The sequence below is a fragment of the Oryzias melastigma genome, linkage group LG10, assembly GCF_002922805.2.
Source record: "Oryzias melastigma strain HK-1 linkage group LG10, ASM292280v2, whole genome shotgun sequence".
In the NCBI taxonomy this organism is placed as follows: domain Eukaryota; kingdom Metazoa; phylum Chordata; class Actinopteri; order Beloniformes; family Adrianichthyidae; genus Oryzias; species Oryzias melastigma.
This window is the reverse complement of record NC_050521.1, coordinates 17,466,075-17,493,896: the sequence shown is the minus strand read 5'-3', so window position 1 is coordinate 17,493,896 and position 27,822 is coordinate 17,466,075. Positions and strand designations below refer to the sequence as shown.

At 40.1% G+C, this 27,822-nt stretch overlaps 1 protein-coding gene across 2 annotated transcripts in view; it reads left to right on the top strand.

Moving 5' to 3' along the window:
* Positions 1-27,822, top strand: part of nlgn3a (neuroligin 3a) — a 169,538-nt gene that overhangs the window by 129,887 nt on the left and 11,829 nt on the right. For both annotated transcript variants that reach the window (XM_024283177.2, XM_024283178.2), the window contains one exon: positions 19,692-20,481. In XM_024283177.2, the coding sequence (XP_024138945.1) occupies positions 19,692-20,481 (790 nt within the window). The remainder of the gene's footprint in view (positions 1-19,691; positions 20,482-27,822) is intronic.

The window sequence follows — 27,822 nt, the reverse complement described above, 5'->3', positions numbered from 1 at the left end:
AAGTCTAGCAGACTTTTTATGAGAACTGTTACTGACTAAGACTCCCAGTCTGAGTATCTGTTATGCGACAAGTCCCGGGACTCCCGCTCATCAATGAGGGCTTCGTTAGCCAAGAATATGAGGTGAATGCAGAGAGAACAGCTGTTTAGCTAACCACTTTCTTTTTTAGCAGGCCTTCTCGCCATGCCTAACTACTGTAATCCGCCTCTTAGCTGCTAATAAAATGCTCATTAGGAGCAGAGAGGGATTTTCCATGTTGCTCAGCACCACTGTGCCTCATCCCTATCTTCCCCTTTTTCTGTTTGATCCCATATTGAGTGAACCTTACCTCTAATCTGCTGTTTGCCTTTTAGCCTAACTTAGAGGAAAGAGTAGGGCTGCACCTGAGTGGTCCTTAAAAGCAGGAAAATGATGTGGCATACTGGCATGTTTCTCTCTGTACAGTAGTTGTGTGGATTGTCTTCATGCAATTTGTGTTGAAAGTGGTGAAACCAAATTTGTCATAAATATTTGTTGCTATGCTTTAAGATCAAAGATAAAAAGTTTTCACCTCTGGCAGAAAAGGAGATTTAAGAATTGAATAATGATAAAAATGATAAAAGAGTTTTATGGTAAAAGCTCTTTCTGCTATTTCACAGCGTTTCACAGGCAGCAATGCAGATAAGAAGCATGTTGCTGGAAGTGAAATGCCTCAAGATATTTACAGTACAAAACAGAGGATCCAGGGAGATCGTCTAATGAACGGTAAACTCTTTGCTTTAACAAACATGAGATAGCAATTGCACCGCAGTTTGGTGGAATCTACCTCAGCAGTAGATGCTTTTGAAGCATTAATTTAACTTGGCACATTTTTAAACGTTTTACATTATGGTCTTAGATCATGCAGAAAAAACAAAGTTATTAATGAGTTAATTTAATTTTGACTAAAATAACAAAATGTGTTAAACCATGAAGGTAAGAATAGACCCACAAAATTGGGCCTAGTCACATACACACTGATGGGGTTGGTCCATACACATGGGTTTTTGGGTTGTCCAAGGCCATTGAGGGTCATAGACAGGAGTGGCGGCATCTTAAGGCTGTCATACTGCTGCTAACTACAATTTGCACTTTGTCCATGTATGTAATTTCTGTCTTTTGTGGTATTTCATAAGTGTTTCGTGCGTTCGTCATTTGTCAACGTGCGTGAATGTCCGTCGAGGCTTTCAGCCAACAGATTTTTACATGAATTTGGTTTTGAGCTGTTCAAAATTTTTGGTCAGTTGAGAATTATGCATTTTATTAGTTTACTTATTAATCTTAGGGAGTTGTGCTGGATTTTTGCTAGATGCATTGGCAAACTTGTGGCTTTCCACGTATGTCATATAAACTTTTTACGTGTCATGAATCGGTCCCCTGTCTCCCCCTCTGATCCATCACCTGAGTACTAGCACTTCCTGGGTCTTCAAACTACACTTGCCATCAGCCCCTGTTGTCTCACTCAGAAGCCTCACAGTAGTTTTCCATCTGCAATCGCCCCCAGCAGTATTTAGCAAAGTCCCAGTCAAGTCTTGCTTGTTTCATCTGACCCTGCTTCGTGTTCGACTCTGATTGTTTGCCGCCTGCCCCGACCCTCGTCTGGACCCTGACCACTCTGGTTGTTCTCTGATGCCCTCATACTCGTGTTTGACCCCTGCCTGCCTGACCCTGACCTAGCCTTGTGCACTTTCAACTGTGCTTCACTACTGTTCTCCTGTCTGTGACAAATAAACCTGCTGCACTTGGATCCGGCCGTCAACACCGATGGATGACTTTTTTATGGCGTATATGTCGCACATATCGCGTTAAAATTATGTAATTGACACATAAATCTGTAATGAATTGCGTATAAACAGTGCAATAATTATGCACAGTTCATACACAACTTGCGTATTGTGTGACGATCTTTCACCCCTCCAGCAGGGAGGGGGGACGGTACGGGGGAGCGCTGATGCCACTCTGGATGTGTTCCGAGCTCTTCTCGCAGATCTCCTCACCTGCGACTGGCACCTAGCAGCTGACTTTGAACTAGTCCAGAACAAGATAATCTGTTATTAAGTGTTAGTGTTATTTTATTTAGGTGCTCACTACGAGCTGTCGCCTGCAGCACACCCATAGAAAAAAATATGCAACATTTTTGTTGAGTGGGCTCACCAAGCGATCTACAACTTTGGTAGTTTGTGCGGGCCACCTCTGTACCCCATGCAGGTTTGCCTGTTTTTCATTTTCCATTTTCACTTTTGTCTTAGGCTTCAGATTAAGTACAGACTGTGGAGCCTCAAAGAACATGAGACTTCCCAAAAGTAAATGACAGAGCTCAGTGAGTGTAAAAAAATAATTATCACAGCCAGATGTGAGGTGCAAAACTAGAATAACGTAAAGGTAAATTAGAGGAGTGCATCATTACAAAAAGCAAAACCAACATAAAACCAACATACATGTGTAAGTAATCTTAAAAGAGCATCAGAAACTAACATGTATGAGATAGTGACCATGGCATTTATTTTATTGTTTTATTACAACAAAAAAAGGTTCATTTTTGCTAGGAAATTGTGTTTCAAACATTCTTATGATCAATATTCTAAAGTGTTACTTAATTGCAATGCAGCTAACGTATAAATACAGTTCAATTTCACTGGATATCACTCAGCAGTCTGCCGATGTGGCTTGTCTGGTTGTCATGGAGACAGAGCAATGCCTTTTTTGATTTCATGCATTATTGAAGACTTAGTGCTTTGGTTGAAAAAGAAAATTAGCATTTGCAAAAAAACAAATATATATCCTTCTTATTTCAGTACGGCAACAGCAGACCAGTATATGGCTAGCTGACATTTCAGATAAAGTGACTTTTTCCCGTTCTGTCTCATAAAACTACATATTTAGAGTGTGTATATGTGACGCTGAGGTTTGTCACGACTATACTATAACACATATAAGCCTGTGTTATTAGAGGCATCATGTCTGACTGTTCACTTTTATATTGTTTCTATGCAAACACATCGAAAGACTTAAACTGAAGCAATGCATAACTTTTTATTTTTTGTGATTGAGTTTCTTTCAATTTGGGTTATACCTCAATTGTTGGTGCTGGTTGACAGATGGCCCTATAAAAGACTTTTGGATATAAATAAAGCATTTATGGTCAATTGAGGCACTGCAAACAGATTACATTTAAAATTTAAAATATGTTATGTCTAAATGATATAGTTGCCATTTCATTCCATTAAAAAATGCAAATTCAAGAAAAAGTTTAAGTTTAGCTTTTAAGAACAGAATAAATTGTTTTTGCACATTAACTAGTATTATTAAAGTAACCTCCTGTCCCTCTTGGTGTTGTCAGTGGTCAAAGATTGCCAAAGTACCTTATTTCAGTTTTCATTTTTATGTGGTCATAAAGTACGTCAAAAAAGGATAATTCAGCCTGTTTTTGCTCTTCAATATTTTCGGCATTAAACTGGTTATAGCTCTGGCTATCAGTTTTGTGCATTTCCTAAAATAAAAATGCCTGAAGTTCTGCTGGGAGAACTCAAATGACACATTCTCAAAGTTTTGACTGCATGCTGTCAGACCCCAAAGGCACATTTTAATTAGAGCTCATAACGGAGCTGATAAGCATCTTTATGCCCCAAAATTTATCTAATTATGTCACTAAGCACGTAATGAGGGCTCAAAAATGGCAGATAAGATAATGTGCAAAAATTTGTCATTTTGATTTTTTTTATTTTTCTGATCAAAGAAAAAATTGGGCAGAAGCTCATGACAAATGTAGTAGCTACATTTCTGAAAAATCCAGAAAGGATGCTAAATCTCAAAGGGGGAACATGTTGGAATAATGATTTGCATTTTTTTATGTTTTTGAATGTTTATGGATTCTGAAGATGCTGCATGGAGGAATAGTGGCTTGCAGCGACAAGGCCCTGGTTCAAATCCCAGCTGGAATTTTTTTTTTGCGTTGAGTTTGCATGTTCTCCTCGTGTAGTGACAAGGATAGGCTCCAGCAACCATGTTACCAAGAAAGGGATCAATTGGGTTTAGAGTGGATGCATTTTAAAGAGGAAATAAGTCCTATACAGGGAATTCTAACATTAGTGGGTAAGATAAGAGGCAAGAACCGCAGCATTGGGTTTGTATTTGAGAAAATAAAGAAATAAAGAATAGTTGAATGCAAAAGTTTTCACAGTCTATCGTTCACATAGACATATGTGTACGTAGGAAGGTGAGTCTAAGACTCCATCACATAGCTGTTTCATATAATCTGTGTGTACATCTAAGTCCGAGTATTCTCCATCTCAAGGGTATTTCCTTTCAGTTGTGTGCCTGCTGGTACTGGCAGCACGATCCACCACACGGTGGACAGGGAATAACATGGAAAACGAGAGACAACTACGAGAAAAATTCACCAGAATGCAGATGGACGCCACGACATGAACTGCACGAGCGAACGGAGCGATGGCAGCAGGCCGTTTGCTTACACACACACACACGTACTCAGACACGCAAATAAATAGTGAATGAGGCTGCCAAGGCAGGGACTCGCCATTTCTCAGCTCCCAGCTCTTTGCCCTTGTGCTGGGACCTCGGCCTGTCACTCTGTGTTTTACTCCCTGTACCTCCACTCCACTGTAAGCAGCCAAAACAATTTGGGGTATTGGGTTGGTGGGAAAAAACTGTCCACCCCTACTCATTTGGCCTTTTCACAGCTTGACAGGGAGGACTGGAGGTAAAAATGCATTGCTATCTTTCTTGCCAAAACTAAAAATGGCTGGGCACAGCTGTGAGAGGAGGACCCTATAGTACATCGCGCTTGTTATTAAATCATTTTCTTTCTTTCTTCTTCCATCTGATATTCAGGTTTCTTCCAAATTTACACAATGCAATATATATTAATTATTTGTCCATTATAGCTTGTGACACTATCAATTTGTTATCAGCTGGCTTCACCACTGTCTCAAATTAACTGTCACTTTTTAATACCAAGCAAGTTATCTCCATGCGTGTCTTTTTTTTTCATTACGAGAAAGCTAAGAGGCAAGATAGATGTATCTCGAAGTTTATCGTACATATCAAACTAAATGTCATTACCGGAGTCAAATAAGTAACAGTCAACAACCTTTCGAGAAACGCAAATTTGTTGTGGACTGGTGGAAATAATAGGACTGCAGCCATATCATGATCTGCTGAAGTTCATGTATATTTGATGAGGGCTGCCAGATGTGGCCTTGAATGTGTGGATGCGTATCAGCGAGCAATCTCACTCACCGGGCTCAAAGAAATTAGATTTCATCTCAGACCCAAAATCTAATACACAGGCTTATATTTACTCACAGTTGCAGAGCATCGTGAGCCAATATGACCCTATAGTATGGTGGCGGAGCTGCACAAAATGCAGTTAAATGAAAAGTGCTCTGAGCAACCGGTTCTGAAAGCCATCAGTGCTTCTCATCATTAACCCCCCTCAAAATTAACTTATCCTGTTGGTTGAAAAACCAGGAAAAGTCTTTTCCCAATATCTACACATAATTTGAAGATAAATACTGTTAGTAAGATTGATCTACAATTAACAGCCAATTTATTAGGTTCACCTTAGAAGTACCGGGTTGGACCCCTTTTCAGAAGTACAGTAGTCCTTTGTAGCATAGATTCAGCAAGGTACTGGAAACATTCCTCAGAGAGTTTGATCCATATTGACTTAATGAGTTATGCAGTTGCGGCACATTTGTCGGCGGGAAATCCATGATTCCAATCTCCAGGTCCACCACATCCCAAAAGTGTTCTACTGGGTTGAGATCTGGTGACTGTGGAGGCCACTTGAGTCCAGTGAACTCATTGTCATGTTCAAGAAACCAGTCTGAGATGATTGGGATTTTATAAACTGGCACTTTATCCATCAGAACATGGTAAACTGTGGTTATAAAGGAATGGACATGGCCCTCAACAATACTCAGATCAGCTGTGGCATTGTAAACGTGGCCAGTTGGTACTAAAGGCCCAAAATGTGCTAACAAAATATCCTCAACGCCATTACACCACCATCACCATCCTGAACTGTCGATATAAGGCAGGTGGATCCATCCGGACCCTATCATGGCAATGTCATTGACTCATCAGACCAGGCAACATTTTTCAATCTTCTATTGTCCAATATTTGATGAGCCTGAGTGAATCGTAGACTTAGCTGAAAGGAGTGACACCCAGTGTGGTGTTCTGCTTCTGTAGTCCATCTGCATCAAGGCTGGACGTGTTGTGCATTCAGACATGTTCTTCTGCACACCTCAGTTGTAACCAGTGGTTATTTAAGTTACCGTTGTCTTTCTGTCAGCTGGAACCAGTCTGGCCATTCTCCTCTGACTTCTGGCATCAACAAAGCATTTCCGCCCACAGAACTGACGCTCACTGGATACTTTCTCATTTTAAGACCATTCTTTGTAAACCCTAGAGATGGTTGTGTGTGGAAATCTCAGTAGATCAGTTATTTCTGAAATACTCACTTGAATCACCTTTATTCCCCATTCTGATGCTCAGTATAAACTGCATCAGATTGTCTTGACCATGTTGACAAGGTGCTGCCATGAGCAGTTGGATACATGTGTCTAATAAAGTGACCAGTGAGTGTATATGAGGTTGAAATGCTCTATATCAGGGGTGTCAAACTCAAGTCCTCGAGGGCCGACGTCCTTCTGGTTTTCCAGAAATCCTGCCTCATCTGCTGCTGATTACCTGGATCAGGTGTGTTTGGCCAATAAGGAGCTTCAAAGGCAGGTTGGTTGGAAAACATGTAGGACACCGGCCCTTGAGGCCTGGAGTTCGACACCTGTGCTCTATATAGTCTTAATTCTGAGATATGCTTTGGTTTCTTTAGGATTTTAATTCTAGCAAACCCCATTCCATAACCCTCTTACAGGCTTCGTGTCAGAGATGCCGCCTGTTTAAGATGAAATGCCCGCATGAGTCACCCAAAACATTAAGGTACCTGTGTCTTCCCCCACAATGAATGCAAAGTCACAGTTAGCATGCAGAGTGCTATTTTCCAAGCAGAAAGCCTGCGCCTGCCTTGAATACTCTCTGGGGACAATAGCACATCGTGGGGACTTTTGAGAGTCTTATCAGCTACTTCTTTTCCTTTCTTTCCTCTTCTCTCTTATCCTCCCATGACCTCTCCTTTATTCCTGCTCCTACTCCTCATCCGAGACACAATACGAATAGGTGATGGCAGCTCAGTTCATGCGTCTGACTGTTTGTCTTGCCAGGATATGCTGTCACTTGTAAAGACAATTGTGTAGTCAGCGTACTCTTGTTAAGCCGGGGGCATAATCGAAGTATCTGAGATTGATGAACACTGAGGTGGACATGCTTTTATTGTCTCATTCCAAAATCTAACCAGCTGTCTTTATTTCACTTAACAGAGGAAAACACTTCATTGGATTTGGTTAGATAGGGTTTGCAGAAGATTGATCCAACATGGTCACTTCAGGGACAAAAAAAAGCTGCTGGTTTGGTTGCTTGATTTGTTTGAGATAACCAACTTTCCCTGCAATTTATTTATCTTTTTTTTTTTTTTTTGCAACTGAACGTTATAATGCAGTTGTATCAATGTCCACTTACAGTAAGTGGCTAAAGAGCTTCCCTTTGCAATTGACTCAATGGGAGTTTACAGGATAAAATGTGTTAAAGGCGAGCAGTTATTCCAGAGACGGTTTGTTATGACAGTGTTGCTATTTCTGCCCTTTTGTCAGCTCGTCAGATGCACGGCAAATGTTATGCACACATGCCTGAAAAATTCATCCACCCAGCTGACTTCTTCAGAGTAGGGAACTCCACATTCAGCGTTTGGAGTAGCATTCCGTCCCAAGCTCTGCTCTAAATCTTTTATGTGAGGCCAAGAAATAGTGAACGGATAGAGGAGGAGACACCCATCCTTCCTTGTTTCGTGGGCTGTTTGCATGGTGTGACGCCCTGAATTAAACAACGCCTGTGTGGCTTCTGGCTGCAGGGGCACTGGCACAATAGGCAGAGCATGGAAGAGTGGTGTCAGATGTTGTGAAAGAGGAACACACAGAGTGACACGGGCGCAGCTTGTAGAATATATTTACCCCGCTGGAGTTGGTGCTCAGCCTGGCACTTTCATGCATGGTGTATTAGTTCATCAGCTTGTACTCTGCTACTGGTGTTACCTCTAACCCAACATGCATTTGTAACAATTGAGCCTTCCCCCAAATAAACTGAAATGTCATTTTTTAAACAATTATTATTTTTAAAGTATCACATCCTCATCATTACGATTGTAATTTACATTAAAAGAGTTGTTGATTATTTCTTACAAGGAAAAAAAAGCTCCTGCCCACTAGGTGCTCTGTGTGGCGCCTAATGAGCTTCCCTTACTCTGACTGTGTTTGTGTGCACGTTGATAGAATTTGTGTGGGTGGGTTGGGTAGTGTACACGCCTGCAGGAATTATCTGTGTGAGCTACTGTAAGATTCTGCCTCCCTGGAGAAGCAAATGAGGTTTTGAGGATGCACATATGTTGCAAAGCTAACATGTTTGAGTGCTGCATGCAAGGTATAATTACATCAGGGACATTTTTTTTGAACCAGGCTCAAAGGCCTAAACCTAAGTGGGTCTCTTAAAAGAGCCAGAGTAAACCCAAATCCTTCTCCCACGTCCTGCTTTTAGATGGACTGTGCTCCATATCTTTAAGTCTCACAACTAATTTTTCTGCTGTGCTTAAGGTGTTTATACACTAGAATAAATTACATTTGAATGGGAGGGGAATGAAAAAAAATTACTTTGTGATTTTCTAAAATTATGTTCTTCAGGCTAGTGTTCTGATAATTGTGTATTAAAAAACACTTTTCTTTCTTCATAACACCACATTTTCTAGCATTCTCCAAACTCTCTGTGATTTCCCTTTCTACAGGTTTGTTTTATGGGCTGTAATTTATTTTTCCACCAAACTGAGGTGCATCTAATTTCTTTAGTTTTCTTCTTCTTGTTGACGCACTAAATAGTCTATCTGTAATCACACTGTTAATGAACCATACCAGAGTTCATTTCCAGGTACAGTCTTCCCTCATTGGTGACACAGTGTAATCATTTTCCTTAACAAGCTTTAACACATTAACAAACATTATTAATGTGTCTATAGGATGTTTATAGGACATTTATTAGCACAATAAGCCAAATAAGGTTTTTTAACATACTTAGTTGGATTCATTAACATCTAAAGTGAGACATTGTCTACCAAGACCATATTAATAATACCTTTATAGATGTTTTAAGACAATAAAACCCTTCACTACCCACTCTTTTCAAACAGACATTTTAACACTTTACTCTCTCGTTTAACCTCTCAAAGTGAGCGGGACCTGGGGGGAGAAAAGATGGCGGCTGAAAGTAATTAGACAGAAGGAAGTCCAAGACTGGAACATCATATCTCCGTCGAAAAATACTCTTGCTTTTGGTTGAAAAAGACTAATTTAACTGGTGACCCTAACAGATACGTTTTTTTTTTTTTTTTTCTGTTTTAAGCATTAAACCTTTACTACCTGAGGTGTTTCTGTCAAAACCTACAATGCTCTTGGACATTATGTAACTCTTTATGAGATCAATGTGAATTAGCAAATCTACAGAGAACAGCAGCTTTGCGCCGCTATGAAAGTCTTTACGTTCTTAGTGTTCCTTAGCAGAGTAAAGCCAATAGAATCAGAATTAGCTGATTCACTGCGATCCCTTAATCGACAAAGATTTACGGTATGTCAAAAACTGTGTTATTTAGACGTCACCGGTGATAGCTCAGATGTTAAAGGGTTAAACTAGAATATCTTCTCCCATCTGTTCATTTTTTTATTTATTCAGTTCTTCCCCCAGGGGTATGAACACCCTTTAAAGTAAATCATTCGGCACAAATACAAACATGCCCTTTTAATGACCTCCACAGCCCAAAAATTAATTGGAGCAAATCCATCCGGCTTTAGTGGACAATTTGTTGCCAAGAATAGAAGTTCAGCCTTCATGTCTCATGACCAAGTTGTTGTATTCATGTGTGACTTGTGTGTTTCATTCCCCACCCCCACACCACCATTTACATGTGATTATTACTTAAGGAGCTTTGCTCTTTTTTTTTTTTTTTTAAGCCAGAGCACTCTTTGTCCAGAGTTTCATTTTATGTCTTTCAACCATTTCTGCGCAGTGGCTGCATGCACAATTCTCCAGTGAAAACCACTTTCTGTGTGAGCTAAAAGCACTAATCTTTCCTTCTCACCACACTTATCTGAAATCTATTTGTGGACACAAAAGGGGAGAAGAGGGGAGAAATCAGAAAACATCTTTAGCAACTTGTCTCATCTAATGAGATTACCAGAGCCGCTTACACAGTCGTGACATGGAGATACATGCAGATAACCCTGTAATAACTTATTATTCTCTGCATTTTCGCATCAACGGCCAGTCAGAGCTGGCTGACAGCGTGGGTTGTTGTGTGTAAATGGCTATGAGGCCATTCTGAGCACAGCGTCAGTGTGGAGCGAGTGAGCGTTCTGCCCGAGACAGTGTAAAGCAGTGAACAGAGCTTGGCACTACAAGGACGCGAAGATTTCATTCTCTGCTTTTCAGAAGCTGCAGCTCTGTGACACATGCATGACTGAAAATGGGAGAAATGTATTATGAAGGCTCTATGTTTGTGAAGAGGCAGAAAAAAAGGAAATCAGTGCAGTTTGTATCCCAGAATACAGCCGTGAAAAAGCACATATGTCCATTTAATACAGAAAGTGGATGGGGCACAAAAATTAGAATTTTTAAAGACCCACTCTGATGAAAATCATGTTTTTTTTTGTATTTTTAACCCGTTCTTGTAGCCTTTTTCTGATGACGTATTAAGAAAATTAAGATTAAAATTTCATTTCAATTCAATTTTCTATTCAATTTTATTTATATAGCCCAACATCACAAAAAGAATTGCCTCAGTGGGCTTCATTTATGAGTATTTTTTTTATCATTGTAAATCAAAAAAATACTGTTGCCACAAGCACCCTTCATTCAGATGCATACAGTAGTAGGCAACTAGATCCATGTAGGTCTCCGTTTTCCCCGTCTGAGCTGACATCTGCCTCAAAACTTTAGAAGGAACCGAATATTTGGCCATCGAATACATTCGGCCAAATAATACAAAAAAAAGTCACTTTATTTGGCCTTTTGTAGGAGCTAATTTAAGTTAGGTGAAACAGTGACATGATGACGCATTGACACAAGCCTTGTTAATCAACGTGCTTGGATGATTTTCAAAATGTCGGCAGAGTGGAAGAATTTAAAAGTAACAGAGAGCAATAAAAGATCTCCAATTTGCATCAACTTGGTGTTTAAATCCAGGCCTCCAGGGCTGGTGGCCTACATATTTTCCAACCAACTTCCCATTGAAGCTCCCTAATGGCTAAACACAACTGATCCAGGTAATCAGCAGCAAAAAAGGCAGGATTACTTACTGGAAAACCAGCAAGAGGCCGGCCCTCGAGGCCTGGATTTGGACACCCCTGAACGAAATGATCAAGAGGGGGTACATCTGCTGAAACCTGCAATAATATGTCATTTAAAAGCCAAATGGCCCTGAATACCACAACAAATATGAGAGAGACTGCCATGGCTAAAAGGAAAGCTAGCAACCCTCCTCTGTGGCCGACGTGTTTGAAAAAACAAAAAAAGATAGCAAAAAATATATTGAACACAATTAGAAATAAGGTAACAGAGTTTATGGCTTTAGATGATCAGCTGTTTGGTCTTGTGGAAGACATTAGCTATCAGAAGGCTTGTGAGAAACCCCGTTTTACGATACCGAGCAGGCGATATTTTTCTGATAAAATAGTTTCCTTCCATTTATTTTTAAACCAAAGTATTGTTTTTTGACAAATTTGTCCAGGCCTTGGGTTACGTTGTGTACCTGGATAAATGTTCTCTGTTGTTTGCTTTACTAGCTCATCGACTGTTCGAGTTAATGCTTTAATATGATATAAACATTTACATTCTTTGAAAAACATGTCTAAAATTGATTCTTACCTATTTATGCATTAGTTAAGACTCTAAGAAAAGCTTAACACCCATAGTTAACTACTATTCTGCAGCTGTTTGGTATTCGAGCAAGCATTTTATTCGGCTTCAGCTTCGGACACAAATTTTCATTTCGATGCTTACCTGGGTGTAAAGGGCTATAAGCTAGCAGAAGAGAGTGTAAACAAAGGAATGATGGGAAATGAGGGTAAGCTTATGCCTGGTTCACAACAAACGCGAAGCACCGCAGTCCTCTGTTGCCGGCTTGGGTAGTGAAGCGATCATTTTGGTGTCTTGTCTTCTTTTTTCTGCGAGCCGCAAACGATCCACATCAATACTTGCACCAAGACACACAAGAAAACTCTGTCAACCTTCAAAATATAACCAGTTTTTTACAATAAAATACTGCTATTGGCAAATGCGATCATATTTTTCCATCTAAACAGACTGTAGAGATGAAAATAAATGCACAACACACAAAAAACAAACAGACACGTCTGATGTGAACCTGCGTTATTCTGCGGCAACAGCCCCACCCACAACTCAGTTTAATTTCTAATAAACTCATAAGAAACTATGTCCTAGAAAAAAAAAAGTATTTGATTTTGGCTAAAAGTGCCATAATCATAAATAAAAGACCACTTTTACAATTGATCAAAAGATGATTGGAGTGGGACTTATATGTTTTTATTCTTTTGTTAAAAGTTTCTGTTTTGAATAATAAACTTTTTTTTTTTTTTTGCACTAGGAAATTTGATTGTTGCATTCCTTAGAAAATGTCAGCTTAAAAAAAAAAGCAGGAGCAAAGCATTAAACACATTCCCACATGCTCCTCTGGCTTCTGGCAACTACAGCAAAGTGCTTAAAAGCTGCCCTAACCTTCACTGGAGAGCCAAAAGAGATGTTATTTCGCCAGGACTAAGCGAGTGGGTACATGCGTATTCATAGTTATGCTTCTCTTTGTGGACTCCATAACTTAATCACATGGGCTGCTCGAGTAAATGGTTGCATTATTGGGCTGAGAATGCCAGATCCAATTTGTTGTATTGGACAATGCTAGGCAGGCGCACTAAAAAGTTTAGACAATCAAAAAGGAGCATTTGAAATTTCAGCCTAATCTGCTTTGCCACGAATGACAACACACGCTGATCTGGAATATCCTGATCCGGTAAACCCCACCCACACCGATCCCCTGCCAAATTAAATTCTGGGAATTAATCCGCAGACTGTCTTAATCGCAGGTGCTATAGGCATGCATGTGATTAGCAGTCTGATTGGTAAATTCAAGAAAAAAAGCTCAGTCGTGCTCTTGGCACAGTCAGGGGGGAGGTCAGTGCGTGTGATTACGAGGCCTTGAGTGAGTAGTATTGACCAGTGGATGTCACTTTGTGATTAGTAGGTGATACCACAAACACTGGACTCAGAGGCACATTGATCCTCAAACCTGAGTACAGCCTGTCAACCCCCCTCCTCTAAGATATTTTCTTCTCTCCATCACTAATACCTCCATCTTTCCCCTCCCTTTCCCTTTCCATCTTTCCACTCCTCCATTTTCCTCACACATCTGTTCTACTTTCCCATTCCCTCACTCGTCCAACCATCCAACCTCATGGATCAAACTCTTTATCTAGCCTAAGCCACAGCCTGCAGGCAAGCAGGCAGGCTCTACAGAGGCTCGAGCAGAAGAGGGGCTGCTTCAAACAACATTATATGGGGCTGGCATGGAGCATGTCTCACACTGATAGATGAAAACACTGGTCCTTCAGACACTGTCCCTGCATGGACATGATGAAACAGGCTAGTCTGCTCCTTCCAAATCCCACCGCTCCTCGCTTCGATATGACTTCAGCAGCTCTCCAAATATGACGCAGGCTGTGAGTCTTCAGCAACGAAACAGCACAAATTGGTGATTAAGGCTGAAGGTATATTGAATTTTTTTTTTTTTTTTATCCTGCTGGGACAGTTTTGAAGTAATACAATGTTTGGATGAAAGTTGTTGCAAATGAAGTAAACAAACAGTTGCAATCATCAGGAGGTTTGTCCGGTTTGAGTCATTTTATGACATCCTTTTATTTTAACATTGAAGCAAGCGGGCGTTGCTTTAAGGCTGCCAGACCAATGTGAAATTACCCGTGGACTAATGCATGATCAGAGCAGAAGCACTTGTGTTTAAGTGGATGCAGCCTGTAGGCTGTAGCCATGGAGACGGCAGCTTTAACCCAATGTTATGAGACTGCCAGTGGCCAAGGATATACAATTAGGCAAATTTCATAAGCATTCACATCCCAATTGACTTTAAATTTTTCATATAGAATTAAAGCATTTTGTGTTTCCCCCCTGACTGAAGAAAACAGATTTTTTGCAGAATAAAAAAAAAGGAGTTGTGGCAAAAGGTAGAGCAACATTTATTGAGTGGTAGCCTAGTATGCTGGTAGATGGAGAGAAATGTTTGCATCAGAGATGGGGAGGGCTCTGCACAGTCCAGGAGTCTTTGGAGATTTGCTTACAGTGGAGATATGGTGGAGGTACGATAGCTCAGAGGATTCAAGCTCCACTGAACGTGGGCTTATGTCTAATAATCAGCAGGGAGGGAATCAGCCTCGAAAGAGGAGACGGGGGAGAAGAAGGAAAGCACAGAAATAGATTGAAATCCTGAAAATAAAAAAAATAAAAAATTGTGGCCAAATCTTAGGAATTTAGAATTACACATTGTGTTACAAGGATTTAAATAATAAAAGAACCTTTAAAATATCCTGTTGTTAGCTATAGTTGTGCCGGATATTATTAAGGAAATTAATAACCAACTCATATTATCGTTCAATCCAAACTTTCAAGGTGATCTCAAGGATGTTGTATAGATATGTTATGTAGATTTTTAATTTAGATGACACTGAGATGTTTCTAGAATGCAATATACAACGACATAAACTGCAAGGTCAGATTGATTAAACTCACAACTACTGCTTCGCCGAGAACCATTAATAATGATGATAACTGGCAATATCCTTATCTACAAGCTCAATATTGAACCGTCACATTGGCCCCTGCAGTTGTTGCTACACCGTGTTATTCACTCTCTAGTGATGGATTAATGGCTCATTAGTATCAGATCTTTATCCACACTGCTGTTGTCAAAACAAGGCCTCAACATGCTTCACTGGGTGTCTGTGACTGTGTGTGAGTCTTTTGCCCACTCACTGGCTCTCATATCCCAAGGTCAAGATTTTTATTTTTTTTAAACTATTTCCATAAACCACTCCACGAATCCAAAGCCTGAGTTTTGTGTCCATTTAACCGGCATCTAGTGAAGGGACAGACCGGTCGAGGTCAGCAAAACCGCAGCACAGAGGAGGCTGCTGGCCAAAGCGACAGCATTTAAGCAGAGTCCCCAATGAATGATTACCTTGGAGCTCTAGTCATAATTCAGCGTGACCTCAATCTGCCTGCAAAGCTGTAGTTTGATGGATCTTCTTGCAGTTTGGGTGTCAGGTTTTTGCATGTCAAACACGGGCAGATAACGATAGGGCGATCCAGGGCTTCCACCAAAGAAAAAGCGCCAGATATGAATGTGTCACACTTGTTGATAGGGGTTTCATCAAGTGGGCTCTGTTTAAATGGTGCGGACGGCGTATGAGCAGTCATTTAGTGCACAGATGTCAGGGAGAGACAAAACAGTGTCAGAAATGGTCAACCCCCATCACGGTGATGCCTGTCTATCGGTCTATTCATCCTCACCGTCTTATCAGTCAAGCTCAGCAGCGATGCTTGTGTACTCGCAGACATATGCACCTCCCAGTGTGGGTAATTAGTGCACTCCCTCGGTGGGTGATAAAGCCCCTGCTCTTCATGCCTCTCCCTCTGACCTTCCCCATGAGCTTCCCATCACAGCAGGGCTATTCACACGCAGCGTTATACGTTTTTATCGGCCCACCGACAGCTCGCGCGAGCTAGATTTACAAGTTTTGAGATAAACAAAAGCAAAACCTCAATCACTCTTTCATCAAGCAAAGCAGCAATAACTCCAGCAGCATCAGCCCTGCATGCTCCTCAGCTGGCCATCTGTCGGTGTAGGTACGAGTGCAGGCAGGGTTGCATTAAAGCAGCTCCCTCTTCGCCTACAGATTTGATGTATGTTTGTCTGTCAAATCACCCTGGCAATCATGGGAACTTGCTTTGCTGAAAGCCATTTTCCAACAGTAACTTCTGATCAAAGAAGTCCCAAAAGTGTCTGTAGCATCGCTGCCAGACATTTGGATTCAGGACAGACTTCTTGCTCCATGACTGCTACTGTTTGCACAGTGCAATCTGGGTTGATACGACGGGAGAGGCAACAGCACTAAAGAGCGTTGGGAGAAGGGAGGAGGATGGGGAGGAAGCAGGAGGACGGATGGCAGGATTAAGCCCCCGCCCCCCTTTTCTGCCTCCGAGCAGCCATCTTTCATCTTGCGTCTGCCTCTTTAATGCTTTCAAGTGGGTGAAACCCTTGACATCTGCTTCCGCTCCCTGGGACGCGGCATCGGCCGCCTTCCTGTCGAGACGTGCAACTGCGGGACGGCTTGAAGGGCAGTGGCAGGACAGGGCCACTGACAGATGACGGTGTCATTCATAAAAAAAGCAATCCAAGATTCAAACATAAACTGACACTGAGGATTAACATTTACATAACATCCACTGAAACCCATTAGCAGTAACATTCACAAGCGAAAAAAGTCAGAATTTTCTTTGAACAAGTTAAAAACAGACACAGCTGAGTTTGCTCACCCTAACACAATAATTCTACCCGCTACTTGCAAACAAATAAATGTAAATAGCTTTGTAAATAAACACTTCGTCTTTGCCAGGAAGGAATAAGCCCCCCACTGCTTTTGATTAAGACTGGCACAATAATATATTTGGCGCTTAAGTCAGGTGTTTGCTTCATAAAAAAAAAGATCTCAACACAGCCGCCTACGCTGATGCTGAAATATCACAAACTGAGAAGTCATCCCTGTATGTCTACTACTCTTTGAGGTTCCAACATGGGCTCAATTAATGAGATTTTATTGCTTCTGTGTGGCATATCGGCAGCCTTTCATCCGCTGGAGTTTCCAGCATCCGGAGTTCAATGGTATTCTTTTTTTTGATTCAGGTAGGGAGCAGAGAGCAATAAGGCAGCACTGTGTGCTTTCCCTTCGCTTTCTTGTAGGCAAAAAAAAAAATCAGAGGATATACTCTTTAATTACTTCTATAGGAATTCGTGATTGCTTTTTTGAAACTACTCCTTGCTGTGGAAATTCATTTTGAGTTTCCTTTAAAATATTTTTTCTTATTTGCAGGAACATCTCATAAATTAATGATGTTGTGGAAGTGTGCGCTTTATTTGAACCCAACACAGTTTTAAAACTCAACTATCTATCTATGTAGATTCATTACTCAGTTTTTTTTATGCAAGCTCTGCCCTACGAAGTCTTTAAACCAGCACATAAAAGAAAAGTACTCAATTTCTTGAGTTCATCATTCAATCCAATCTAATACAGTCATGATGTGGTTGCTCAGGGTGTTGGATCCTGGTACCTTTTCCATCTATACCAAACGGTCCTTGAGAATCAAATTTGGAAGATACTCTACATTTAAAATGATGCTTTTAATTTGGTCTTATATCATGATGGAGAACATATATATAAAAAAAAACTAGGCTTAAAAATGCTTTTCTGAGCATTTATCTATTTACATTGTTCCAAATCAGGAGAAAACAAAAAAAAAGTTGGAAAAAGCATGTAGCAGTGTAGGTACTACTACAGTCAGTGGGCCACAAGCATTTTGCTCCACTTCATTTAAATCCATCCACCATATATGTCTTCTTTTTTCTCATCTGAGTTACATCTGGATCAAAACTGAATATCTTCAATATTACTCTTTATTTTTATTGCTCCAGTAATGTCATGTTGGGGGGTTGTGAGAGGCTGTAAACTAGCTGGAGAAAGTGTAAACAAAGGGATCATGGGAAGTTGGGGCAGGCTTACTCTGATGAACTGGTGGCACTCTGCAGAAACTATGTCCTCAACATTTTTTTTTGTCTGAAAACTGGATAATTATAATGAAAAGACTCTTAAGGGGAAAAAATACAATATATTAAGAGATAATTGAAGTGAAACTTAAACAAAACTCTGTATAATAGGACCTAATTCTCATTTGTTGAAGTTGTGGTGAAAGGTGTACTATATCAGTGTTTTTCTAACAGTTTGCTATGGGAGATCGACAGGTGTGTCGTGGGATTTTTTTTTTTTTTTTCAACACAAATAGCATTGCCAGAACACCAGCTCTGTGTTCATCCAAACAGGCACCAGTTTCACACTAAGTAGGTAGAATTCTGAAAGATCATAAAAGAGTTTTGTCTTTCAGCTCATTTGATTCCTATGCTAGACACTTTATACAGTATTTTGATATACAAATACAATTTTTTTTTTTTTTTTTTTTTTTTACATTTTTTGTTGGTGGTGTTCCTTTGTGACTTTTATCAAGGAAAAAGTGGACTTAGGCTTTGCAATCACAAAGGAGTGAGTGTACACAACCCATTCATTTACATTGATTAATTTTTTTGTTTTTTAAAATAGGGAAATGGACCAGGAAATCTTAGAAAACCCCGATCCAAATTCTGACTTTCTATTTAGAGTCAGGATGTTCATCCTATGCGTTTTCTGTGGGCTTACTCCCACAGTCCAAAAACATGTTTTATAGGTTGATGGGTGGCTTTTAATTGATCCTTAGGTAAGAGTGTGAGTATGTGTGGTTGTCTATTTTTTTGCTTGCGATGGACCAGCGACCTGAATAGTGTGTACCCTTTCTTTGTCTTGTGATAGCTGGGATAGGTTCCAGCAATCCTTGTGACCTTATTCAGGACGGAACGGGGGTAGAAAATGGAAGGATGGATAACAATTGGAACATTTCCAGTGAGATCAGCTAAGAGCTGAGCTTAGTTAACTACCACCTGTCAGTCAAAAGACACATTTGCAATTTGAGGCCAAATATAAAAATACACAATTATGAGGTTTCTTATATTTTCCCCAACACTGAAATTAATAATGAATCTAGCCTAAGGGGCAAAAAAGAAGTAGGGACTTTTTAAATTGCTTTGCTTTTCCAACTAGTGGTTACTTGGTGAACTGCAACTTGTTCCAGAAATTTTCACTTTTAAACATATTTCAATGTGAAACTTAAAAGATCTGCATGTTGATTATCACTTCAAGTTTTATGGAACATTGTTAAGTTTCTGGTTTGCACCAAAGCCTTTTGACCCACACTGTCAACGTCTGCTCCTAAAATATGCACGTTGGTTTCCAAAAACAAAGTGGAGCCATGGTTGGAGGAAGAGAGCGTGACAGAGTGCTGTTCCTCCCTCCGTTTGTGAGCTTTTTGTGAGACCAGGCCATCTGCACGTTTATTATCACAGCACTGAATCCATTAATGTTCTGTATGGCAATAAGGACTTGTTCAGCCTGGCCTTTGTTTTTCTTATCTTGTGTGTGGAGCTGACAGGCCGCTTTTGATCATGGCAACAAGAAAAATTACAACTATCATGTAATGTACTGAACAACTGAATTATCATAGTTAATAGTGACACAATAAACATTATCCTATCTGTTCTCTGTATCCTTGTACAGGTCTGTTCCACAGAGCTATCATTCAGAGTGGGTCGGCCCTTTCCAGCTGGGCGGTGAACTACCAGCCAGTCAAGTATACTCGTCTTCTGGCAGAGAAGGTGGGCTGTAATGTCCTGGACACTTCAGATATGGTGGACTGTCTGAGGAAAAAGAGCTCCAGGGAGCTGGTGGAGCAGGACATACAACCCGCGAGATATCACGTGGCCTTCGGACCTGTAATTGATGGTGACGTTATCCCGGATGACCCAGAGATTCTGATGGAGCAGGGAGAATTCCTCAACTATGATATCATGTTGGGGGTTAACCAGGGTGAAGGGCTACGATTTGTGGAAAATGTGGTGGATTCAGAGGACGGCGTGTCTGGAAACGACTTTGACTTCTCTGTGTCTGATTTCGTGGACAGTTTGTATGGGTACCCAGAGGGAAAGGATACTCTAAGGGAAACCATTAAGTTCATGTATACAGACTGGGCGGACAGGGACAATCCAGAGACCAGACGGAAGACACTGGTGGCTCTGTTCACCGACCACCAGTGGGTTGAACCATCGGTGGTTACTGCAGATCTCCACGCTCGCTATGGCTCACCAACATACTTCTACGCCTTCTACCATCACTGCCAGAGTCTGATGAAACCCGCATGGTCAGATGCCGCCCACGGTGATGAGGTGCCATATGTCTTTGGAATTCCTATGATTGGTCCAACCGACCTTTTCCCATGTAACTTCTCCAAGAATGATGTCATGCTTAGTGCTGTAGTCATGACATATTGGACCAACTTCGCCAAAACCGGGTGAGTACATTTTATTTGTTCAGTTTATAGTCATAGTCAATGTAGCCATGTGGATGCCCAAGCCAGGGTCTCACTGTGACAGTCCCAAGCCTGGATAAATAGCAGAGGGTTGTGTCAGGAAGGGAATCTGATATAAAATCTTTTCAAACCAAATATGAAAATCAGACCCAAGATGGTGACTCTTATGAATGAAATGCCAAAAGTCATCAGAAAGGCTGGTTGTAGACTGTGAAGAAACAGGAATACTTCTGGTTTCTGTGCTTCATCTTAGCATATCTCTATACTCCACTAAAATAAGTTTTTGTATTAGTACAGCAGACAGCATGACACTTTCTGCATGTCATCCCCACGCTGACCTCAAAATTAAATCAATGAAGATGTAGTCTGGACCCACGGGGCCAAACTCAAATGTAGTAGCAGATAGAAGTAGGAGAAACTCAAAGAAAGAGTATGTAGTAACGGTAAAATCCCTGTTTGATATTAGCAAAGAAGACTTCTCGAGTTTCTATGAGTACACTTCACATACTCATAAAAAATAGATGTTCCTTAAAGGGAAAATAAAAAAGCTCTCCATCAGAATAAGATTTATTGCAGAGAAGCATTGTGGGCACAAAGAAAAAATCTACTAAAGGAAAAAATACTGTCTTTGGACTTTTGTTACAGTTTCCTGATTCATCAGACGAGGTGAGATGAAGCACAAAGATGTTGCTTCACCCAAATTCTTACATCCTATAGGGTAATGAGATGTGGTCTCAAAAATCTATGACTGCTCTGTTGCTGGAGTCTCAAGTGGGGAAAAGTTTTGGAACTCAAATTTCACAGAGGATAACAAAGCAGAATTGCTACATAAAATAAAATAAACCTGTTGAGCAGATTAGGTTTTTGATCAGGTTCTTTCCAAAATAATCCTAATCTTCAAAGCTGACCCTAAAAAGTCCCTGTGTTTCCTTCAGGTGAGTTTGGGAAGGTTATCACGAGGGAAGTATTCAGTGACCTTTTCTCCAATGACCTTAGCTGGTAGAAACTGGAGACATGAATGTGTGTTTGGTAATTTTGGGGTAAGACATTTAGTTTCATGTTTAACATGTTTGTTGTGAATACGATTCGTTTTTGTTTCAAATACAGCTTTTCTTTGTCTTGAATATAAAATATCCACTGTTACATTACGGTCGAAAATACATCACAGGGTTACAGACATATATATCCAACCAAGAAACATCGATTGACCTAAGTACATGTGCTTAATCACTTAAAAGTGTCTGAATGGTTTAATTTGCTGGGTGTAGGACTGTCACACAGGAAGCCCGAATTCTCTTTCCAAGACATCCAATAAGCTTAATCCATTATGGGTCCTTAGACAAAAACCTTCACACAACTGCCTATGTATGGGTCTTCCTGTCTCTTAAAAATACATGATTGTGTTATGAAGGGAATTCTGCGTGAAAACTCTGCCAGAACTACCTGTGACAATCAGTGAATGACCTTTGATGGGATAAAAAAATTTGAACAGTATTCATTCAAGTAGAATAGATTAATTAATCAGAAAGCAGAAATTAATTTGTCACTGTTGAAATAAATAACAGATAATAAAAACAGTATTCTACATCACTTTACCAGTGGTGTTTTATAGTTGACAGGTGATAACAGTTGATCGTGCAAACAATGCACCAGAGACCATTTCAGACCCAGAGGTGGTGGGAAAAAAGTGCAAAAAGAAGTAAGAGACATGCCACTACACTTACTAAGTGTAAAAAAAAAGGTGATGTTTGTCAAAAAAAAAGTTGATAATAAAGGAATAATGACACAAAAACACATAAAAGGCTAGGTTAACTTGGGGCTAAGTAGGGGCTAGATGTCTACCACCTCAGGTTTACTCAGAATGGTCATATTCCGTTTGCTTAAAGTCAGTCAGTTTGTTTCCCTCGATAATCTAGAGCTAAATTTCAATTTGAATAATAAACCCAAGCAGACCCTGGTCCAGGTCCAGGAACCACTCCCAGTCCCATCTTTCGAGGTGGTCTCTGTTCTTTTCCAATCATACTTAGCTTCGGTTCGCTCTGAGTTTTTTCAGTCTGAATAGGCTCAGTGCTCTGAACAATTGGACTGAAATGGCCACCTTAGCTGGGCATTATGGGATAGAAGAGCAATGATGAGACACAACAACTCATTGAAATGTGGTTGGATGAATGTAGGCTCATTAGAACAACGTTTAACACAAGACTCATAACTGTCTCACACTGTTTTTCCAATGATCTATGTGTCACAAACACTAATCAGTGCACATACTTAGCCGTTACCTCCTTAGCAACCCCCTTTGTAGCATGCCTCCACCATACCACAGTATAGCAAAAGTCAGCGAAATATAAAGTTTGAATAAGTGAACTACCCCGATAAGGATTACAAAGTGTAGGTCCATTTTTTCTTCTCTTGATGCTTTGCCATGCCCTCGAAACTCCTAGCCAATGACTGAAGAGATCTTTAGTCACATGGTTTTGTTGACAAGCTTTAGTTCAAAACAAAAAATGTCAACCTAAAGAGAGTCTGAATACAGACCAAAAAGCAAAGTTCCGGATTCAATTCAGATTAAATTAAGCAGACTTGGTCCAGTACAAAAAAGTAAAGTTGCTTGGATTAAAATACCCAAATTCCTCTCTTATTGTTTGTAATAGTTGTTTTGCTATCATACATTTCATTTTGACAGTAATCTTACCCCATATTTTATATTTTTTTCTGTAAAGAATACTACCTAATTTTGTTATTTACTTTCTATTTTTTTTATGTAAACTATTGACCAAAAAATGTCATTTCAATCATTCTAAAAAGGATATAGCACCACAACGAGAGGCCACTTAGCTGGAATAATAACTTTGGCTTCACTCCACAGCAAAGGGCTTGTGATTGTAATTGATAGGTTCAGATTATTAACAAACACCAGATTGGCCCTCTAGGGAAAACCTGCATCTCAGAGAGCTGGCACGGATGATGTTTTAACACCAACCTCCTACAAAAACGTTTTTGCAGCCAAGCCACAAGCGGTCTCACCGCTATAATCTCGTGGGAGGAGAGATATTGCAGAAGGACAGCAGTCTGCACATGACTGCCCGACAAACTGTAAGGCATAGCTTTCTGAAAGCAAACAGGGATTTGTGCTTGCACTTTTTTTAAACAGTGAAAACAAAATGTCAAACCCAACTCTGCAAGGCTTTCACAGTCCACCTTTGGGGTTTGGGACATGTTGAAGTTGCCTTCAGTTGCGCTACAAAAGGATGTCAATGTTTCTGTTGGTATATGACCTGGGCAGGTAGTATCTGTCAGTTGGGGGGAATAAATCTGCACTTTGACCCCTTTTTTGGAATAAAAATGCAGCTTGGAGAGGATTAAAAAAAACTGCTGAAAATTCTGTGAAAGTTTTCTCATCTTTGACCATGGCTTTACTCTCTCCTTGTCCTGTCCATAATTTATAGGTGACCTTCCTGTCTGTTCCCCTGTTCTGTCCAATAGAGATCAAATCTTTTTTTTTTTTTTTTTTTTTTATCAATAATTCACCTAAACAGTGACAAACTGTTCATTTAGCCTTGGGAAGTTGAACTGAATTAATGTTTCCAGTTGGATATCAAAAAACAATTTCAAATGAATTTATTTTGTTATATTCTTACTGAGAATGGGTTTAAATACTTAACAAAAAATAAATAAATAACAATCACCACAAGTCAACACCTTCACTTGAATGAAAAGTCTCCTTTTATAAATGTTTTTCCTCAATTTGGGTTCAACACCAACCTTGCTATTCTATATTTCATTAAGCACAAAGAGATACCATATAGTCTGATTAATCCAGAGCTATTCTGTCAATTTTTCAACTCTTTTTAACCCTAAATCTAATCTGATTTCTCAAAAAAAAAATGGTAACAAACTTAATTTCAGTCAAATTCATCATGTCACATTCTTGAGTTTTTCTGGATGAAAATGTGTTTTTTTTATAATAAAAACAATCAATGTATTCATCACAAGCAAACAACATCTGGTTCATCAAAAATCTGAGCAAGTTTTTGATAATGTATGCATGCTGCAGGAAACAAAACAAACCATATTATTCCCATCTGCTTGGTAAACGCAAGTCTAACCCTATAGTGGTGGTTTCGCTTTCTGAAGTCAATAATTGAGTTGTTTCACCTGACAGACTCTTGTATTGACTGTTGGCAAATTCATTGAAGTATTCTGGGGACTGGCTGTAAATGCCCCCAAAAAAGCTTCATTTAAATTGTGTAAAACAGTGTCCTGTATTATAAGTTGTTTGTAAACTAAAAGGTTTAAATTAATATTATTCTGGGATTTAAAGTGAACTTATTTCAGATAGAAATACCAAACATTTCAATTAAAAAGTTGTTTTATAAAATCCCTTCCAGAAAATGATAAAGCTAGAGATGATGTGGAGAACTGGAGTATTTATTTAGTGAAAGAAGAATTTGAACATCAATCTCTCCACCTTTCAAGAACCTCTGCAGCAGAAAAAAAAATGGAAGCTCCAAAATGGATAGTAAGGGACAAAAAGGGCATTTTTCAACAGAGACATTTTTTTTCAAAGGTGTTTATTTGCCTGGACTTCCTGAGTCTCGGGCTGAAAACCTGAGACATATTGAATCTGAGGAAGATTAAGTGTACCTGTAGAGTGTGCGCAGCCGTCTTCGTGCTGCTTGGATTGAATAGGTGTGCATGGCTGCCTTCCTTTTTTGTGTGTTCTCGGTGTGTACAGTTTCTGTGTCTGTGGGTCCTCGGTTGGGAATTCTGTCCATGCTCCATTGTGCCAAGCCCCGAAAGACACAAAGACGCATATAAGGAGGCATATCAAACTCCTGCCCTCTGTTTTATTGATCCCTCCAGCCTGGGTCCAGTCGATCACTCGTGTCCTGGGTGACTCACTCCCCACTGTGCTCAATTTCCCCCCCACCCATCACAGACGGCCATTTCTTCTGACTACTAGTAATCATTTCTAACAACTTAAATTAAATTTGACAATCCCCGTTACCAGAGTGGTATTGATCCCACCCTGAAGAGGATGTAGTCTGAAATCTTGTTCTGTTTTTTATCTGTCTCTAAATCATCTACCCTCCAATCAGAGGACACCTAAAACCAGTCAGACCTTTGAACTGCTAATGGTCGACTTGTTTCGATGAACTGATGAGAGATTTTTTATTCTTTTTTTTTTTTCGGGGGGTCCTCAAGTAAACACAAGGCTCCATCAGTGATCACACAGCAGCATCCTCTGCCTGGAAGACATCCGTTTCAACACAGACGCAGAGGCAGATTTAATTCATTGGTTATCTATAATAAATACTGTTAGAGAGAGACGGTAATTCATTTTAATTAGAAAGGCTTTAGGTCTTAAAGTTGTACTGCTTATATAATGAATCACTCCGAGTCTGGATGTGTTTTTGCTAAAAGATTTATAGTGGTGACAAGAATCTACACAATACCAGCTGTGAACCTTGACCTGACCTTCATCCTTGTGAATTAAATACTCACAATTCTCTGAATTGTTGACTTTGGAAAGGCTTTTCTTTCATTTAATATCAATGACTAAAGATTAGAGGCAGAACAGCAAGAGGATAAACTTTTTATCGCTTTCTACTCGTGCTGGGAAGCATTTATCATAAGCTGTGTCATTTTGGCTCAACTCAAAAGAGATACAACAATTAAGCACTCAAGTGGTAAAGAGGAAAGAATTAAAAGTGTGCTTTTTTTAAGGCACCATTCTATGCAGAAATGCTTTAAAATGGGTGATGATGCCTAACATCTTCTGGAAGAGTCTTGTCTTTTTAATAAGTTTAAGAAGAAATGTATAAAACAGGCGAGTATGTAAAAGCTGAATAAAAAGTCAACACAATGTGGTTCAGTGGAATTGTAGCCAAGAGAAGAGGCTATGACAATCCCGCAGCAGCTCTGGCTTCCGAGTGCAGAACAATATTCAAGAGCAGAAAATTAGCCTTTGAAGTACTTTTGGAGAGGACTAGCAGTGAAGTAGTCTTCACTGTCTGCACAAGTGTGGCCCTGCAAGCTCAGGGCGGTGATGAACACATGCTTCATCCTACCTCTCCCTTCTTCGCTGCTCAACATTCATTCTTCATCTCAACTTCTGAGACTCTAAAAGATGGAACAATGTCTGAAGTCTTTTCTCCTCTGAAGCCTGTGGGATCTTTGAAATCATCTTCACCTTCAAAGACTTTTTACTTAAGCTGCAGTGGATTTTAGCTGATTGTGTTGGAGAAAGAACATTTATTTCAAGCAGCACCATAAGCCTGTTATTACTTTTTGTTGGATTTTTTTTTTAACCATTACTGTCATAGCATTTGTGTGTTGGTTTTTAGGCATTGCTATTTCACAACTGCAAGAATAAATAACTCTGCCATTAATTAAAGGCAACATTTTGCTGCAAATGCTACCAAACTGAAGTTCAAGTTCTGCAATACCATTCCTAGTAGTTAAAAAAACAACTTTAGATGAATGCAAAATAACTCAATAGCAACAAGACAGAAATGAAATGAGACTAAATTGAAACACAGAAAACATCCATCCATCCATCCATCTTCTTAACCGCTTCGTCCCTGTCGGGGTCGCGGGGTGCCGGAGCCTAACCCGGCTACTGATGGGCGAAGGCGGGGTACACCCTGGACAGGTCGCCAGTCTGTCGCAGGGCCTCAATCACACACACATCCACTCTCACATTCACACCTAGGGGCAATTTAGAGTCACCAATTAACCTATGAAGCATGTTTTTGGACGGTGGGAGGAAGCCGGAGTCCCCGGTGAAAACCCACGCATGCACGGGGAGAACATGCAAACTCCACACAGAAAGGTCCCAGCTGGGATTTGAACCGGGGCCTTCTCGCTGTGAGGCGAGAGCGCTAACCACTGCGCCACTGTGCAGCCCCAGAAAACATAAGATGGAGAAAAAAAAAAAAAAAAAAAAAAAAAATGACTAAAATATCTGAACCTGAAACCACGATATGCAGCCTATATCGTGCACCAGATTATGATGCACCGTCGGGTGAATGCTTCAAACTCAAGTCATATAGGAGGATAAGACACACCAAACTATAAGGTAGTTATAAGGTAACTTGTTTTTAACATGCTAGCTAGCTAGCATAACCACGTTAGCATGTTCACAATACCTGTAGCTCCCAATATTGTTTGCCACACATAAAAAAAAGACTGACACCGGAGAGATTTGGGTTTCATGACAAATTCATAAAAATAATAAAATCATTGCACACCAACCCAACCGCCCGTATAAAAATTAATGGTCAACTATCAAACACTTTTGAACTGGAACGGGGAACAAGA